The sequence below is a fragment of the Ips typographus genome, linkage group LG5 (genome assembly GCF_016097725.1).
Source record: "Ips typographus isolate SLU linkage group LG5, UJ_Ityp_2.0, whole genome shotgun sequence".
Lineage (NCBI taxonomy): Eukaryota > Metazoa > Arthropoda > Insecta > Coleoptera > Curculionidae > Ips > Ips typographus.
Genome location: NC_138426.1, coordinates 3,630,880 through 3,649,071, shown reverse-complemented (window position 1 = coordinate 3,649,071; position 18,192 = coordinate 3,630,880). Strand labels below are relative to the sequence as shown.

Below are 18,192 nucleotides of genomic sequence, written 5' to 3'. Positions count from 1 at the left end.
TCATGCATTGTCAAACCCACTTGGAGTAAGAAAATGACTGTTTTAAGTTGTTTTGGAAATGTTAATGTCAATTCAACACAAAAAAGTTGGTTACGTGGTACCCCTCGAAAAAAATTCAAATATCAAGTATTATATGTCATTAGAATGGTAATTTTAAGGTCTTTTCAAAAATTAAATAATATTCAGGGTGTTCCATTACCATTTTATTGTTTTGACTGATGGTACTAAATAAAGGTTTTTTATTTTGCATTTAAAATTTTTTGAGTATGTGATACTCTTTTTCTGTTAATTTGTACCACATAATTTATTTTCTCAAGAAGTGGTACAACATAACCAACCAATTGAGTTCAATAACAGTCAGTGGTTATTCTAAAGCTTTCTTTGATTAGCTGACTTTTTACTATTCTACTTTTGCTAAAATTTAAAAAACACACACAAAATGCATTTTGTTTACTAATTGTTCATCAATGTTTTAACTAATAAATGCAATACTTATTTCTGCTAACTTGTACATTTGGGACACTCTGTATAACATACAATCTGTATACAATTCCGTCACCTTAAATGCCAGAATTAGTCACCCACCAAATACTAATAGTGCAATTAAAACCTTTTTTGATCGTTGATACTAATTGATTTAATTATATCAAAGGTGTCTTTTACTAACCGACTTATTGACTGACCAAATTGAGCAGCATGATAGAATTATTATTAATTGCAAAAACGGAAAACGTTATGGTGTCGATTTAACTAATGTAAAGATAATACACTGAACCTTGAAATGCAATTATTTACTTTAGTAGTGTCTCAAGGCTTGATAATAAGTTTTTGATGCAGTAATTTATTCAAAATGATGTAACAAGTGTGATCCAGAATATACACATCAAATACACGTATAATTATTTGGTTATTTACTTATTTATTATGATCCCACTAAATCAACACTTTCCTAGTAAGTACAGTTTATAAAAATTTGAAATAAAATATTACACTATATAAAGCAAAATTTTATTAATATTTGTGTTACTTTCAAATTAAAATTAAATACTAACCTTTAAGAACACTATTTTAATTCAACTAAGAACCTTTCTGCAACCGAAACACTTAAAACACACTCACTAGAGTAAGGTTCTTGGAAATATTCGCGCACGAGGTTCAGTAGACGACTGTCTAAATCGTTTATCACTCGGTTTGTTTAGAATGTTATTGTTTACTCACATTAGGTCGGCAAATACAAATTTTTAAGAGAGAAAAGTAGCCAATTTTGTGATCTCAAAGACCCGAAAAGATAAACACCGATTGATTCAAGTCCGCTATTCATCCGCCAAAAAGAAGTAAAAACAATCTCATTAATGAAATTTTGTAACCCGGTCCTTTGCGATACTGACGAAAACATTTCGAGATATTGTATATAATATCACTTTGATATCACATTTAAATAAAACACGCTATACTTGTACGCCATTCGCCGAACAGTCTCACTCGAATCCCCGGTGATTCCTGCTTATAATCATAAATAATAGTGATTAGTATATTAAGTATCAAGAACAGTAAGCTTTACTGATCGATGACAAAGTTTGAAATTTGTTGGCTCACTCCAAAGAGTTCATAAGAACAGGACCAACAATCTCCTGCAACTCAGCAGACTACACCTGAGGGCAGGGACGGCGCTGTACACCGGTCACTATCAGCTAAGGGCTCACATGCACCGGATAAGCCTGGCGGAAGACGCCGAATGCCGCTGGTGGTCTTTGTCCAATGCCACTTTGGGGCTTTGTCCAACTCCAGGTTCTTCATATTTGGACGAGCGGATGTACGCTCAGGAAATTTGGACAACCTCTCACCCAGAGCAGTTATTCGATTCCTCAGGGAGTCAAATATTCTGAATGAGCTATAACTTATGTGTGAGCCACAATTGACCTGCGGTAGCGGTGGAGGGCAGATTATGCCCACTCACAATACATAACTAACTATGCTAAACTATTATTATTGTAGTCTTTCGATTGTCTGGGAAGACCCCAGAGTTTCGTGATTTGTACGTGGTTTTGGTGCTGTATTTATACCCACATCATAACCTCAATTCGCCGATCTTGCTTGCACAGACATTGTACTGGGGGAGACCGGGGCAATATTTGGTAACGGTAATTTCTATGTTACAATATGTCCGGATGAGACACACTGTGATTTATTTTGAACTATCAAAAATCACTTCCGTAGAACTATAAAACACTTTTTAAAACTCTAGAGACGTAAAAAAATGTAAATTAAATGCATTTTAGACCTTTATGAGTGGAATTTTGAGAGTTGTGACGTTTGACAGCCGGATGAGACTCACTGTGATTTGTTTTTAACGTGACAACTGTCAAAAATTAGTTCCATAAAGTTAGAAAACAGCAAGTCTCAATAAATGTGATGAAATTCAAATTAAAAGCATTTTAGACCTTTATGAGTGGAATTTTGAAAGTTGTGACGTTTGACAGCCGGATGAGACGCACTGTGTCTTGTTTTTGACGTAACAACTGTCAAAAATCAGTTCCATAGAGCTAGAAAACAGCAAAACACTAGAAATGGGATGAAATTCAAATTAAATGCATTTTAGACCTTTATGAGTGGAATTTTGAGAGTTGTGACGTTTGACAGCCGGCAGAGACGCACTGTGTCTTGTTTTTAACGTGACAACTGTCAAAAATCAGTTCCATAGAGCTATAAAACAGAAAAACTTATTTAAAGCACTAGAGACGTAATAAAATCTAAATGAAATGCATTTTAGACCTTTATGGGTGGAATTTTGAGAGTTTTCACGTTTGACAGGCGGATGAGACACACTGTGATTTGTTTTTAACGTGACAACTGTCAAAAATCAGTTCCATAGAGCTATAAAACAGAAAAACTTATTTAAAACACTAGAGACGTAATAAAATCTAAATGAAATGCATTTTAGACCTTTATGAGTGAAATTTTGACAGGTGTGACGTTTTACAGTCCGGATGAGACGCACTGTGATTTATTTTTAACGTGACAACTGTCAAAAATCAGTTCCATAGAGCTAGAAAACAGCAAAACACTATAAATCTGATGATATTCAAATTAAATGCATTTTAGACTTTTATGAGTGGAATTTTGAGAGTTTTGACATTTGACAGACGGACGAGACGCACTGTGTCTTGTTTTTAACGTGACAACTGTCAAAAATCAGTTCCATAGAGCTATAAAACAGCAAAACTTATTTAAAACATTAGAAATGTGATGAAATTCAAATTAAATGCATTTTAGACCTTTATGAGTGGAATTTTGAGAGTTGTGACGTTTAACAGCCGGATGAGACGCACTGTGATTTATTTTTAACATGACAACTGTCAAAAATTAGTTCCATACAGCTAGAAAACAGCAAAACACTATAAATGTGATGAAATTCAAATTAAATGCATTTTAGACTTTTATTAGTGGAATTTTGAGAGTTGTGACTTTTGGCAGGCGGATGAGACGCACTGTGTCTTGTTTTTAACTTGACAACTGTCAAAAATCAGTTCCATAGAGCTATAAAACAACAAAACTTATTTAAAACACTAGAGACGTAATAAAATCTAAATGAAATGCATTTTAGACCTTTATGAGTGACATTTTGACAGGTGTGACGTTTCACAGTCTGGATGAGACGCACTGTGATTTATTTTTAACATGACAACTGTCAAAAATTAGTTCCATAGAGCTAGAAAACAGAAAAACACTATAAATGTGATGAAATTCAAATTAAATGCATTTTAGACTTTTATGAGTGGAATTTTGAGAGTTTTGACGTTTGACAGGCGGATGAGACGCACTGTGATTTGTTTTTAACGTGACAACTGTCAAAAATCAGTTCCCTAGAGCTATAAAACAGAAAAACTTATTTAAAACACTAGAGACGTAATAAAATCTAAATGAAATGCATTTTAGACCTTTATGAGTGGAATTTTGAGAGTTGTGACGTTTAACAGCCGGATGAGACGCACTGTGATTTATTTTTAACATGACAACTGTCAAAAATTAGTTCCATACAGCTAGAAAACAGCAAAACACTATAAATGTGATGAAATTCAAATTAAATGCATTTTAGACTTTTATTAGTGGAATTTTGAGAGTTGTGACTTTTGGCAGGCGGATGAGACGCACTGTGTCTTGTTTTTAACTTGACAACTGTCAAAAATCAGTTCCATAGAGCTATAAAACAACAAAACTTATTTAAAACACTAGAGACGTAATAAAATCTAAATGAAATGCATTTTAGACCTTTATGAGTGACATTTTGACAGGTGTGACGTTTCACAGTCTGGATGAGACGCACTGTGATTTATTTTTAACATGACAACTGTCAAAAATTAGTTCCATAGAGCTAGAAAACAGAAAAACACTATAAATGTGATGAAATTCAAATTAAATGCATTTTAGACTTTTATGAGTGGAATTTTGAGAGTTTTGACGTTTGACAGGCGGATGAGACGCACTGTGATTTGTTTTTAACGTGACAACTGTCAAAAATCAGTTCCCTAGAGCTATAAAACAGAAAAACTTATTTAAAACACTAGAGACGTAATAAAATCTAAATGAAATGCATTTTAGACCTTTATGAGTGAAATTTTGACAGGTGTGACTTTTCACAGTCTGGATGAGACGCACTGTGATTTATTTTAAACGTGACAAATGTCAAAAATCAGTTCCATAGAGCTAGAAAACAGCAAAACACTATAAATATGATGATACTCAAATTAAATGCATTTTAGACTTTTATGAGTGGAATTTTGAGAGTTTTGACATTTGACAGACGGATGAGACGCACTGTGTCTTGTTTTTAACGTAAATCAGTAAAATCAGTTCCATAGAGCTATAAAACAGCAAAACTTATTTAAAACACTAGAAATGTGATAAAGTTAAAATTTGTTTATTTTGGCCTAAAATGACAGTCTGACAACATTACAGTGTTGTTATTTTGTTCAAGATAAGATATATCAAAATTAGGAAACTGATTGATTACCACGTTTTTAGGACCTTGAAAAACCACAAAGGTATATTTTCAAGGTCAATTTAAAAATGGCGGCAGTTTACGAAAAACCACTAGAGGGCGTCAAAATTGGTCGTTTTTTTTTTTTTCAATAATTTTTGTTGATATCTCGAAAACTTTTCAGTTAACAAATTTGAAATGTTTACCATCTAACCCGTTAAACAACGGAACTCTCAAACTAAAGTAGGTATATGTTTGGAAAGCCCATTTCACTGGCTATCCATCGACATATAAAAGTCCTTACAATTCCACTCAAATAAGCCGTAAAAACCAAGTAGTGCACTCAGGATCGACAACTAACTAACAATCGATCAAACAAGCACATCTCTAGTAAACAAAGTACGTTTACTTTTAGCAAGTTATTTGTGTAAAGCTGATACCGTATAAAACAGCCAGTTGTTTTTGATTTTTCAGAGCGGTACCACATAACCACGAAATGAGTTCCAATATCGCGGCCATTTTGAATCAGGCGGCTCTGGCCAAAAATTTGACAAATTTTGAGGTTAAGCCCGACACTACAGCCCTAGTAGGCGATGGTTTTTTGTCCACCTTCTACCAAGGCGACATCATCGACAAAGACACCGGAGAAACTACTAAAGTGGCCGTCAAGATGGCGCCAGTGTATGATTTTGAGTGCGAGGCGATTTTCAGCAACGAGATTCTCTTTTACTCCAAACTGTTGCCAGAATTGAGGAAATTGGGTGGATTTAACAACGTCGCAGAATACCTAACCTCAAATTTGGACTCCTCAAACCGTTTCATAGCCATCGAACACTTACAACCAAAAGGTTACAAAATGCTGGACAAGACAGTTTGCATGGATGACGCACATTTGAGGAAAGTTTTTGAGGTGTACGCCAAACTGCATGGACTCACCCTCGCACTCAAACACCTCAATTTTGAGGCGTACCATAACCTTAAAAACGGTTTCAAGGACATTAGCGAAGAGTTTGTACGAAATGAGTACACTCAACACAGTTTGGTGGAGGGGTTGGGGCGATCTGTAAAAAATTTGACAGCTGATAGTGATGTGCGTCGCGTTGCCGCCAAATTGTTCGATCAGCCCATCCCTATCACCCGCGAATCGTTCCAGTACCATGGAAATTACGCTTGTATCGCCCATGGAGACGGTTGGTCCAATAATATGTTGTTTAAGTATTCCGTAAGTAAAACTGGCTTGTTGTACAGGGTGTCCCAAGTTGTAACCGTCAAACCAAAGAGAAAATTCTGTGAGATACCCGGTATAAAATAGTAAACAAATAATACCGGTCCCATCAAACTCTTAGAGACAATTGACAAGTGACGTAACTGACACTTTTGACAGTGATTTTTTAGGGAAATGTCAGTGTGACAACGTTGCAAATATTTGGTAATAAATTAGGAAAATTACCGGTTTGGCAACGTTGCTAAAATTGGATTCTAAATTCCGAAACTGACCAATTTGACAACATTGCAAAAAACTGGGTAATAAATTAGAAAATTGCCTAATTTGGTAACGTGGCAAAAGTTTGGTACAAAATTACAAAAATTCCAGTTTGGCAACGTTGCAAAGCTGTTTAAATTGTCCGTTTCGAAACATTGCAAAAGTCGGGTTAAATGTCAGTTTGGCAACGTTGCTATAATTTGGTTCTAAATGCCGAAAATGACCAGTTTGACAGCATTGCAAAATCTGGCTTTAAATTTTAAAAAACGTCCGTTTGACAATGTCAGTTTGGCAACATTGCAAAATTTTGGCTATGAATTAGAAAAATGTACACAGACACTTGACGCACAAATTTGATATTAAATTCATAAAAACCGTCAGTTCGGCAACACTGTAAATATTGGGTAATAAATTAGGAAAATTGACAGTTTCGCAACACTGTAAAAATTTGGCACTAAATTAGGAAAACTGTCAATTGCAAAAATTTGAAACTAAAAAAAAATTTGGTTCTAAATTGGAAAGGTTGACACTTTGGCGACACTGCAAAATTTGGCGTTAAATTAAGAAAATCGTCAATTGGGAAACACTGTACAAATTTAATACTAAATTAGAAAAACTGTCACTTTGGCAACATTGCAAAAGTTTGGCACTAAATTAGAAAAATTGCCACTTTAGCAACACTGCATAAATTTATTATTAAAATAGAAAAAAACCGTCATTTTAGTAACACTGTAAAAATTTGGTTCTAAATTCGAAAAATCTGTATTTTGGCAACGTAGCAAAAATTTAATACCAAATTAAGAAATTGGTCAATTTGACAACGCCGCCTAAATAACATTATTACTCATTTTCAAGTAATTTTAAGAAAAATGCTCAATTTGGCGACCTTACAAAGAATTTGCTGTAACTGACGTTAAAATGTCAAAATTCAATCACGTGATCTGGAAAATTGAGGCCGTCATTTTTATGAATAAATCCTCAAAATGCCAAACAGAAATTGAGAAAAATGGTCACGTGACCATGACATCTACTATTACTGAGGTGTGACGTTTGTCAAAACTGTGAACTGTCAAATGTCACCAGTCACATTAGAGTTTTTGGAAAATCATTTACGCAGGGCGTCAATTAAAAAATGGTCACGTGGCTGTGAATTAAGCTGAGCTAAAACTGTGTGTTGTCATTGTGTCACCTGTCAAATGTAATTTGTTTTTTTCAAGGAAAATGGCGACCTGGAAGACGTTAAACTGATCGACTTTCAAATGGCGAGGGAAACTACTCCGGTGCACGATTTGTCCTACTTTTTCTACTCCTCCGCATCAAAAACTGATCTGGATCATTTGGAGCAGTACCTCACCTTATACCACACCACCCTCACCGGCATTTTAAAGTCGTTAGGCCTCAATTCCACTGAAATCTTTCCGTACCAAGCCTTAGTCGACGATTGGAAACGTCACGCTTTACTGGGAGTGATTCTGTCAATTTTCATTCTACAAATGAAACTTCTGGACAAATCCAAGTACGCCGAATATTTGACAGATGACAGCTTGGAAATGTCAGAGGCGACTGTCAAATTTTGGCAAGAACTGATGCGTCAAGTGTACGAGAGTGACAGTTACAAGACGCGCACGCGTGACATTTTGACGCACGCCTACGAGTTTGGTGTGTTAAGCGAAGATAAATATGTCAAAAAACATACTGAAGTGTCAATATAGACATTAAACCAACTTGATTTTTATTGTTGCACTTAAATGGGACTCTGTATACACTAATTTAACAGCAAGTATCCTTCCCTGTTCTCAGCTGTTTCTCCGGCCTTGTCATTATACCTCACAACCGTCACTTTACTGGCCGACAGTTGACAAGTTTGACAGCTGTCAATTGTCAAAAAACTGCAAAACAATTAAAAACTGTCAAAATCCCTTAAAGCGGTAAAAATACAAAACTGTCTTGGAAACTGATACACTCATTTTGACTTATGCTGTTTCAATTTAATAGCTCCATGAATTGTATTTTTGACATATGTGAGGTTTGACAGTCTGTCTCAGACGAAAATTAGTTTGTCATTATTGTGTCAACTGTCAAAATCCGTATCAAAAAGCTATAAAAGTACAAAACATTCTTGGAAACTAATACACTCAACAATTTTTTAATTTCGCTGATTCCATTTTATTGCTCTATGGGTGGTATTTTTGACATATGTGACATTTGACAGTCTGTCTCAGATGCAGATTAGTTTATCGTATTTGTGTCAACTGTCAACGGCCGTGTCATAAAACCATAAAACTATAAAACTTCTTTGGAAAGTAATACACGCATTTTTAATTACGCCGACTCCATTTTCTAGCTCTACGAGTAGTCATTTTGACAGATGTGCCGTTTGATAGTCTGTTTCAGACGCAAATTAGTCTGTCGTAAATGTGTCAACTGTCAAAATCCCTTCCATAAAGCGATAAAAATACAAAACTTTCTTGAAAACAAAAACACGCTGTTAGAGTTGCGCTGATTTCATTTTATAGCTCTATTGGTGGTATTTTTGACATATGTGACATTTGACAGTCTGTTTCAGATGAAGATTAGTTTGTCGTAATTGTGTCAACTGTCAAAATCCGTGTCATAAAACCATAAAACTTCTTGGGAAAATAATACACGCATTTTGAATTACGCTGACTCCATTTTATAGCTCTACAATTAGTAATTTTGACAGATGTTACATTTGACAGTCTGTTTCAGACACAAATTAGTCTGTCGTAAGTGTGTCAACTGTCAAAATCCCTTCCATAAAGCGATAAAAGTGCAAAACTTTCTTGGAAACTAAAACGCGCTGTTAAAGTTGCGCTGATTCCATTTTATAGCTCTATGAATGGTATTTTAGACATATGTGACATTTGATCGTCTGTCTCAGATATAGATTAGTTTGTCGTAATAGTGTCAACTGTCAAAATCCGTGTGATAAAACGATAAAACTATTTTACTTCTTTGGAAACTAATACACGCATTTTGAATTACGCCGACTCCATTTTATAGCTCTACAATTAGTAATTTTGACAGATGTTACATTTGACAGTTTGTTTCAGACACAAATTAGTCTGTCGTAAGTGTGTCAACTGTCAAAATCCCTTCCATAAAGCGATAAATGTACAAAACTTTCTGGGAAACTAAAACACGCTGTTAGAGTTGCGCTGATTCCATTTATAGCTCTATGGGTGGTATTTATGACATATGTGACATTTGACAGTCTGTCTCAGATGCAGATTAGTTTGTCGTAATTGTGTCAACCGTCAAAATCCGTGTCATAAAACCATAAAACTATAAAATATATTTATACGTTAAAAAGTCGAGTTGTGACGTTTGCCTGTTTGTTTTTAAGATGCTGCCTGTTATTAAAGTGTTTACTGTCAAAAAACCAAAATGGCGGCGAGACTGTCAAATTACCTCAATCAAAATAAAGTTCACTTATATCATCCACACTAATTTTTCATGCACTGTTTCGTTTAAACCTGAATAACTGTCATATTTGACTAACAAAGTATAATATGTTGATTGATAGCCAATGAAATGGACTTTCTACTGATATACAATATATTGATTGGTTCAATAGTTTGGCCGCTAGAAGGCTACAAGCTTCAAACTCCCTTTCAGTTCAATTTACACAATGCAGTATTATTTACATAAGGAGAGGATCTACACATCCACTTTCACGCTGATCCAATGTTGCCACACTTTTTTTGACCCGCCCTGTATATGCTATTTTATTTGTTCACCCTGTATAACCTCACTGTTTTTCTAAATTAAAATAATTGAATGGCTACATTTTATTAATTGTCGAGTAACCCTGGTAAATACCATTCAAGGCCGCCTATGATCCTATTATTTACTGTAATTTATGTAATTGTTTGTCTAGTTGGCTGTGAATGACTGTGCTAAATCGATTCCTAGTAGGGATGGGCGTATCGATCAACCCCAAGCTACCAGAATCCTATAGAATGATTTTGACGTATTTTGTACCTAAAAATGAAAGAAAGTTGAAAGAGTTGGGTTTTACCCAGATACATTCATGGTAAAAATTTTACATCTCTAACTTTGATCGTTACCGAGATATTTACAAAAATGTACGAGCAGTTTGAGTCAACTTTGACGACCCCTAGCGGACAAACGGTACAACTTAGCCTAGCCAAATCAACGTCACGTGACAGCCCCATTCATTAGCTTTCTTTTGTCATACGGTGGGTCTATGCAGAATCTTTCAAATAAACGAGTTATGACAAAATCTTGGTCGAATTATGACGAAATGTAGAGAATTTCATTGGCTACCAGGATGATACAAGGTGATTTTGTCGTAACTAGTACCGAAACGAGAAATTCGCTTTAGAGTCAGGAAGGCTCAAATTTGCTTGAAACGTTTTTACTTGATTAATGCATTTTACGTTAATTGCGTCGAAGGTTCGTATGCAAAAATGGACTTAATTACCACATGAAATCAGTTTTCAATGTTCAAATTGCTTGTTTTAGTCCAGTGGAGTTTTAAACAATTTTTTTCTGAGTGAATAACTTAATTATTTGACTGTAAAGGTATGGAGTTTTATATGTCGATGAATTGGCATTGAAATGAGCTTTCCAAATGTATATACTTTTCTGGTTAAATGTTTAGTCGTTTGGCCCCCAGGGGGCGTTAAAGTTTTTCGCTCAATTTTCGTGCACGTTGTTATTCAACCAAGAATAACTCTCTTATTTGACTGTATTGGTGTGCAATTTTATATGTCGATGGATTGGGAATGAAATGAGCTTTTTAAATATATATACTTTCTTGGTTGTAGGTTTACCCGTTTAACCCTCAAGGGGCGTTAAATTTAACTAAAATGTTCTACTCATGTTTTGTCCACCTTGTTATTTAACCCTGAATAACTCACTTATTTGACTGTAAAGGTGTGCAATTTTATATGTCGATGGATTGGGAATGAAATGAGCTTTTCAAATATATATACTTTCTTGGTTGTAGGTTTACCCGTTTAGACCTCAAGGGGCGTTAAAGTTAACTAAAATTTTCTACGCATGTTTTGTCCACCTTGTTATTTAACCCTGAATAACTCACTTATTTAACTGTAATGGTGTGCAATTTTATATGTCGATGGATTGGGAATGAAATGAGCTTTTTAAATATATATACTTTCTTGGTTGTAGGTTTACCCGTTTAGCCCTCAAGGGGCGTTAAAGTTAACTAAAATGTTCTACTCATGTTTTGTCCACCTTGTTATTTAACCCTGAATAACTCACTTATTTGACTGTAAAGGTGTGCAATTTTATATGTCGATGGATTGGGAATGAAATGAGCTTTTCAAATATATATACTTTCTTGGTTGTAGGTTTACCCGTTTAGACCTCAAGGGGCGTTAAAGTTAACTAAAATTTTCTACGCATGTTTTGTCCACCTTGTTATTTAACCCTGAATAACTCACTTATTTAACTGTAATGGTGTGCAATTTTATATGTCGATGGATTGGGAATGAAATGAGCTTTTTAAATATATATACTTTCTTGGTTGTAGGTTTACCCGTTTAGCCCTCAAGGGGCGTTAAAGTTAACTAAAATGTTCTACTCATGTTTTGTCCACCTTGTTATTTAACCCTGAATAACTCACTTATTTGACTGTAAAGGTGTGCAATTTTATATGTCGATGGATTGGGAATGAAATGAGCTTTTTAAATATATATACTTTCTTGGTTGTAGGTTTACCCGTTTAACCCTCAAGGGGCGTTAAATTTAACTAAAATGTTCTACTCATGTTTTGTCCACCTTGTTATTTAACCCTGAATAACTCACTTATTTGACTGTCAAGGTGTGCAATTTTATATTTCGATGGATTGGGAATGAAATGAGCTTTTCAAATATATATACTTTCTTGGTTGTAGGTTTACCCGTTTAGACCTCAAGGGGCGTTAAAGTTAAATAAAATGTTCTACTCATGTTTTGTCCACCTTGTTATTTAACCCTGAATAACTCACTTATTTGACTGTAAAGGTGTGCAATTTTATATGTCGATGGATTGGGAATGAAATGAGCTTTTCAAATATATATACTTTCTTGGTTGTAGGTTTACCCGTTTAGACCTCAAGGGGCGTTAAAGTTAACTAAAATTCTACTCATGTTTTGTCCACCTTGTTATTGAACCCTGAATAACTCTCTTATTTGACTGTAACGGTGTATAGTTTTATATATCGATGCATTGCGAATAAAATGAGCTTTCAAAAAGCTTTCACTGTCAAACTCGCCAGTTTTGACAGTCGTGACGTAGCTTTCACTTTAGAACCGAATTTGATAGATATCACTTACTAACAACTCTCAAAAAATGAGCGATGTAAGGTACATTGTTTAAACGTACAGTTTTCTGACAGTTTAGCAAAAGTTTTGACAGTTGACATCGGTTGAAACGTATTTTTGTTTTCAGGATTGACAACTGACACATACAGGTGCAACTGTCAAAAATGGGTTCATAGAGCTATAAAGTGCATTTTTGGTTATACTGCTGCAGGTTAGGTAAAACGCAAATAAAACTATACTTTACAGGTCTATGGTTGTATTTGTAACATTTACGACATGTTTCTGTGTGTAGGATGTAATTTGACAGCTGTCACATATAGCGCAACTGTCAAAAATTCTATATATGGAGCTGTAAAGTCCAACAAGGGTTATTCTGGAACAGCTTAAGCGAAACGCCACATAAACACACTTTAGATGTTTATGGTTAATTATTTGACAGTTGTGACGTAATTATTCAGTAGGAGTGTCATTTGACAGCTGTCACTTAGAGAGAAACTGTCAAATTTTGGTTCATAGAACTATAAAAACCAGTCGAATTAATATTTTGCCAGTGTTCAGTTAGGACTCACCGTAAGCAGTATACGCCTTGAACAGAAGTTCTGACAGTTGACAGCTGTCACCCATCCAACTCGAACATGAAAGCATAAAACCCACTATTTTAATCACACTCCCTGTATCACAATCATACTAATAATGAGAATTGCAATATTGGGTTTTGTCCTGAAACGCCCTAGTATACAGGGTGTTTCAAACGTTTTTTGAAAATGCGCACGTGACGTTTCCAATCTAATACTGCGTGAGTGTAGCTTTGACACGTGTCAGATCAAAGTGCAACCGTCAAAATCCGCGCCATATAAAGCTATAAAACTACCACAAACACCGGAAAACCAACACGACCATGTTTGATGAACTTTACAGCGTCATGAGTGGGATTTCTGACAGTTGACAGTCTATTTTGCATGTACTTTGAACTGTCGTGACTGTCAAAACGTGTCCCATAAAGCTGTCAAACTATCATGCTTAAAACGCTGGAATGTGTGTACATTTGCTGAAATTTATTTTATAGGTTAATAAGTTTTATAGGTTTGACAGTTGTGACGTTTGTCTGCCTATTTTTAAGGTGCTGTCTGTCATTTAAGTGTCAACAGTCACAAAAACAAAATGGCCGCCGAGCTGTCAAATTGCCCAAACCAAAATAAAATTCATTTATGTTTTCTTCATTTACTTTGTTAACTCTTTGTTGTTTGAGTCTGAATAACTGCCTTATTTGACCAACAAGGAATAGATTTTTACATGTAGATGGATAGCCAATGAAATGGGCTTTCCATCGATATGCAACATTAGTTGATTGGTTGAATAGTTTCGCCGCTAGAGGGCGTCAAATGTACACTTTGCAGACCAAAAAAGTGTTACTACTTTTGCTTCAACCCTGTATAACTCGGTTATTTGACAATTTAAGTCAAAAAGTCAAGGAAGGTAAAAGATAGTCCAGCGTATGGGGTTTTCAAAAATATGTTTACATGTCCTGGTAACTTTGACGGTTTGGCAGCTAGAGAGCCTTAACATTTCCCTTTGCAGACCAATTGAGTAGTTTTGACTACTTTTACTTTAACCCTAAATAACTCGGTTATTTGACAATATACGTCAAAAAATCAAAAGAGGAAAAATAGTCCAGAGTATGAGGTTTTTAAAAATATGGTCACATGACCTGGTAATTTTGACGGTTTTGCCGCTACAGGGTCTCAAAATTCCCCTTTGAAGACTAAATGGTTGGTTGCTTTAACCCGGTATAACTCGGTTACTTGAAGAGTTACGCCAAAAATCAAGGAAGGAAAAAGATAGCCTAGATTGAGAGGTTTATAAAAATATAATCAGATGACCTTGCAGCTTTAATCATTTGGCCACAAGAGGGCATTAAAAGTACGCTGTGCAGACCAAAGTGCTGTTGACTATGCTTTAACATAAAATAACTTGGTTATTTAAAAAGCTACGTCAAAAAGTCAGTAAAGTAAAAAAATAGTCCAGATTCAGAGATTTTCAAAAATATGACCACATGACTTCAAAAATAAAGTCAAATATAAGTCAAGTAAAATCGTCAAAATAAAGCTTTGCAGACCAGAGTGCTGTTTTTGACTACGTTTGCTTTAATCCTGAATAACTCAGTTATTTAACACTTTACAGCAAAAAGTCAAGAAGGGAAAAAGATAGTCCTGACTGTGAGGTTACTAAAAATGTGATTTAATGTGACCTTGTAACTTAGCCCGTTTGTCCGCTAGAGAGCGTCAAAAAGTAATAACAAAACAGGTCAAACCATTTTTGCTCCATGACTTGGCAACTTTTCTCGAGATATCCAACTCATCATCAGACACTATATTGTAATACCTCGTTAAGATTAGATAAGGATAATAAAACAACTATTTTGGGTGATAAAATGCGGGACTAAATACAGTATTAAATTAACTAAAATGGCGGAAACACCCAGTATAACAGAACAACTGGAAGAGATTTTAAATGAAGTGGCAAAAGTGAAAACCATAAAAAATTACCGGGTAAAAGCGGACAGTACTGTGCAAGTGGGTGATGGATTTTTGTCCCAATTTTTCAAGGGAGAAGTGCAGGATTTAGATACAGGGCGATCACTTAAAGTGGCTATTAAGAAACTTCCTAAATTTGAACACGATTACACCAAAGTATTCAACAATGAAATAAATTTTTACACTAAAGTCCTGCCAGAGTTGCAGAAATTGCAGGAAAATGCAGGATTGAAAGAGCAATTTGACAACACTGCAGAATACTTCACTTCCAGGTTAGACCAGGATAAGACCTTTATAGCTTTGAAGGATTTGAGTCCTGAAGGTTACCAATTGCATGATAAAAGGGAGTTTTTGAGTGAAGAGCAGTTGGAAAGGATTTTTGGTGTTTATGGACAATTCCATGCACTGTCCTTCGCCCTGAGGAAGCAGAATGAGCAGAAATATCTAGAAACTATGGAAGGGTTTGAGGATGTTTTTGATTTATTCACCAACACCGACTCCACCAGGAAAAACATGGAAAAAGTGATTAACTCAGCCATAAACAACCTGGAGGAAACCAGTCTGGAACACCAAACCGCCAGGACACTGTTCCAAGCAGTGGTGCCGGTTGTTGAGCAAGCTTTCCAGTATTCAGGCTTGTATCGTTGTATCACCCATGGTGACTGCTGGTCCAACAACTTCCTATTCAAATACTCCTCCAGGAAACTGGAAGACTTCAAAATAATCGATTTTCAACTATCCAGAGATGGCAGTCCTGTCCACGATTTGTCCTACCTCTTCTATTCTGGAGCAAGTAAATCCAACATGGATTCCTTAGAAAAATACCTGAAAATCTACCACAATCACCTGAGTACCACCCTGGAATTGCTAAATGAAGATGCAGAGGAGATCTTCCCTTACCAGGTGCTGGTGGAGGAGTGGAGGAAGAATGCCCTGATGGGCGTGGTGCTGGGAATTTACCTGTGGCAGGCCAAGTTGTTGAAGAAGGAAGATTTCGTGGATGCTTTGAAGGAAGGTGGTGTAGCAAATCAGGAAGATACGTCCAAGATGTTTGAAGGCTTGATTGATGTGGTTTTGAGTGGAGAGGAGTTCAAGAGCAGGAGTGCTGATATACTGAAGCACGCCTTTGAGTTTGGTATTTTGAGTGAATGTTTAAAGAAACAATAAAATTTTGTTGTGTTGAGTGTTTTGTTCTTTTCTTACTGTTCTTGTTTTGAGGCCCTCTAGCGGCCAAACTCTCAAAGCTACAAAGGTGATGTAGTTGTATTTTTGAAAACCTCACCGTCTGGTCTATCTTTTTTCTTCTCTGACTATTGTCAAATAAGCGACTTATTTAGGGCTAAAGAAAAAGTAGTCAAAACTACTCCATTGTATGCAATGGGAAATTTAGACGCCCTCTAACGCGCAGGGACAAGGTGATGAAGCCATATATTTTTGAAAACCTTACAGGCTCGACTATCTTTTAACTTCCTTGACGTTTCGACGTAAATTGTCAAATAACCGAGTTACTTAGGATACAAACGTAGTCAAAACTGCACCTTTGTGTGTGTGTTTACCATGGAGCTATAAAGTGGACATTTAATTGGCCAATCTAACAGCGTACATACATGCAATCCGAGATAATATTGAATTACACAATTTGTTTTATCACCAATCGAACCAAAATGGCTACCATATCGTATCGACCTGTTGATTGATGAAGTGCCATCAAACTAAAATCAATCACTTTCGCTTTTAATCGTTAATAACTTGGTTTCGACAATTTACAACAAAAAGTCAAGGAAGGTAAAAGATAGACCAGAATACAAGGTTTCGAAAAATGAGACTACTTCAATAGTTTGAACCGTTTGGCCGCTAGAGGGCGTCACAGTTAAGCTTTGCAGACCAGACAGAGTAGTTTTGACTACTTTTGCTTTGCCCCTAAATAACTCGGATATGTGACGTGTTACGTCGAAATGTCATAGAAGAATGTAAAATTTTAAAAATGGCCGATGGAGTCACGTGATCTTGACAATTCTTAAAAAATTGAAAAATTTTGCCTAATGGCAGAAAAAGTCATGTAACCTTTTTTTGAAAAATTGTGCAAAATCCTGGAATAACGGCAATCATGTGACCGTTAATATTTTGAAAAATAAGAAAATAACACTTGAACCATATAATTTTTGAAAAATTGGAAAATAGCAGAAAAGTCACGTGATTTTTTTTTCTTTAATGAGAGAAATGCGAGATGGCGGGAAGTCACATGACCAGGCAATTTTTCGAAATGAAAAAATTTTAAAAGTAATTTTTTTTTTAAAAAGCACGTGATTTTGAAAGTTGCATAGCGCGACTTCATCAGCAGACCTCCGTAAGAAAAACAGTTTTCCATATCGTCGAAAAAAGACAGTATTGTGTTGATTGCTACTATGATTGCAAAAAGGCGGAAGATAGCTAATTTTCTCGTTTTTGGAATCCTTGTTCCTTTCTCTCAATAAGGGCGAGTCTGCGTCGGCCGTGTTTTGTGACCTTTCCAGAGCCTTTGATTGCTTCGATGGTGAGACTCTGCTCTACAAATTGGAGGGTTACGGCTTCAGAGGGGTGGCTCGAGCTTGGTTTGCATCCTATCTTAGCGGTCGAACCCAGGGAGTGTACTGCGGGGATCGAGTTTCTGGCATGTTACCTAATCAACTGGGATTGCCAAAGCGTTCTGTGCTGGGACCTATTTTGTTTCTCATATTTATAAACGATCTATGCTATCTTTGGGGTGTCCGATTCTTCTCATGCGCAGTGACCATATGTCTCCGATATTAACCCCCTCGAGCTTCCTCAGGCACGGGTCGTCATCTCTAATCGCGAAGACTGGGGGAGCGATAAGGCACCACCATTTATGAAAGATGGATCCT

The 18,192-nt window shown here is 35.9% G+C and overlaps 3 protein-coding genes across 7 annotated transcripts in view; 2 read left to right on the top strand and 1 right to left on the bottom strand.

Annotated features, from left to right (window-relative positions):
• Positions 1-1,405, bottom strand: part of LOC145729587 (diuretic hormone receptor-like) — a 236,468-nt gene extending 235,063 nt beyond the window's left edge. For 2 of the 4 annotated variants that reach the window (XM_081980407.1, XM_081980404.1), the window contains exon 1: positions 1,053-1,387. The gene's annotated coding sequence lies outside the window, so the exon portion shown is untranslated. Of the gene's footprint in view, positions 1-1,052 lie in introns of all 4 variants that reach the window. The other 2 variants (XM_081980409.1, XM_081980408.1) reach the window with 2 other exon arrangements.
• Positions 1,406-5,421: 4,016 nt separating this feature from the next.
• The window catches only part of LOC145729840 (uncharacterized), a 52,640-nt gene continuing 39,869 nt past the window's right edge, over positions 5,422-18,192 (top strand). The window contains exons 1-2 of one of the 2 annotated variants that reach the window (XM_081980764.1): positions 5,427-6,200; positions 7,679-8,185. In XM_081980764.1, coding sequence (XP_081836890.1) covers positions 5,475-6,200; positions 7,679-8,173 — 1,221 coding nt within the window. In that variant the 5' untranslated portion in view covers positions 5,427-5,474 and the 3' untranslated portion in view covers positions 8,174-8,185. Of the gene's footprint in view, positions 6,201-7,678; positions 8,186-18,192 lie in introns of those variants that run through there. The other variant, XM_081980765.1, reaches the window with a different exon arrangement.
• On the top strand, positions 15,223-16,494 carry LOC145729839 (uncharacterized). Its single transcript, XM_081980763.1, has one exon. It carries the CDS (start codon positions 15,242-15,244, stop codon positions 16,475-16,477), a length of 1,236 nt encoding a protein of 411 aa, XP_081836889.1. The 5' UTR covers positions 15,223-15,241; the 3' UTR covers positions 16,478-16,494.

Bases quoted from the DNA above. Each gene is read 5' to 3' on its own strand.
- LOC145729839 (XM_081980763.1), top strand. From the start codon at position 15,242: ATGGCGGAAACACCCAGTATAACAGAACAACTGGAAGAGATTTTAAAT.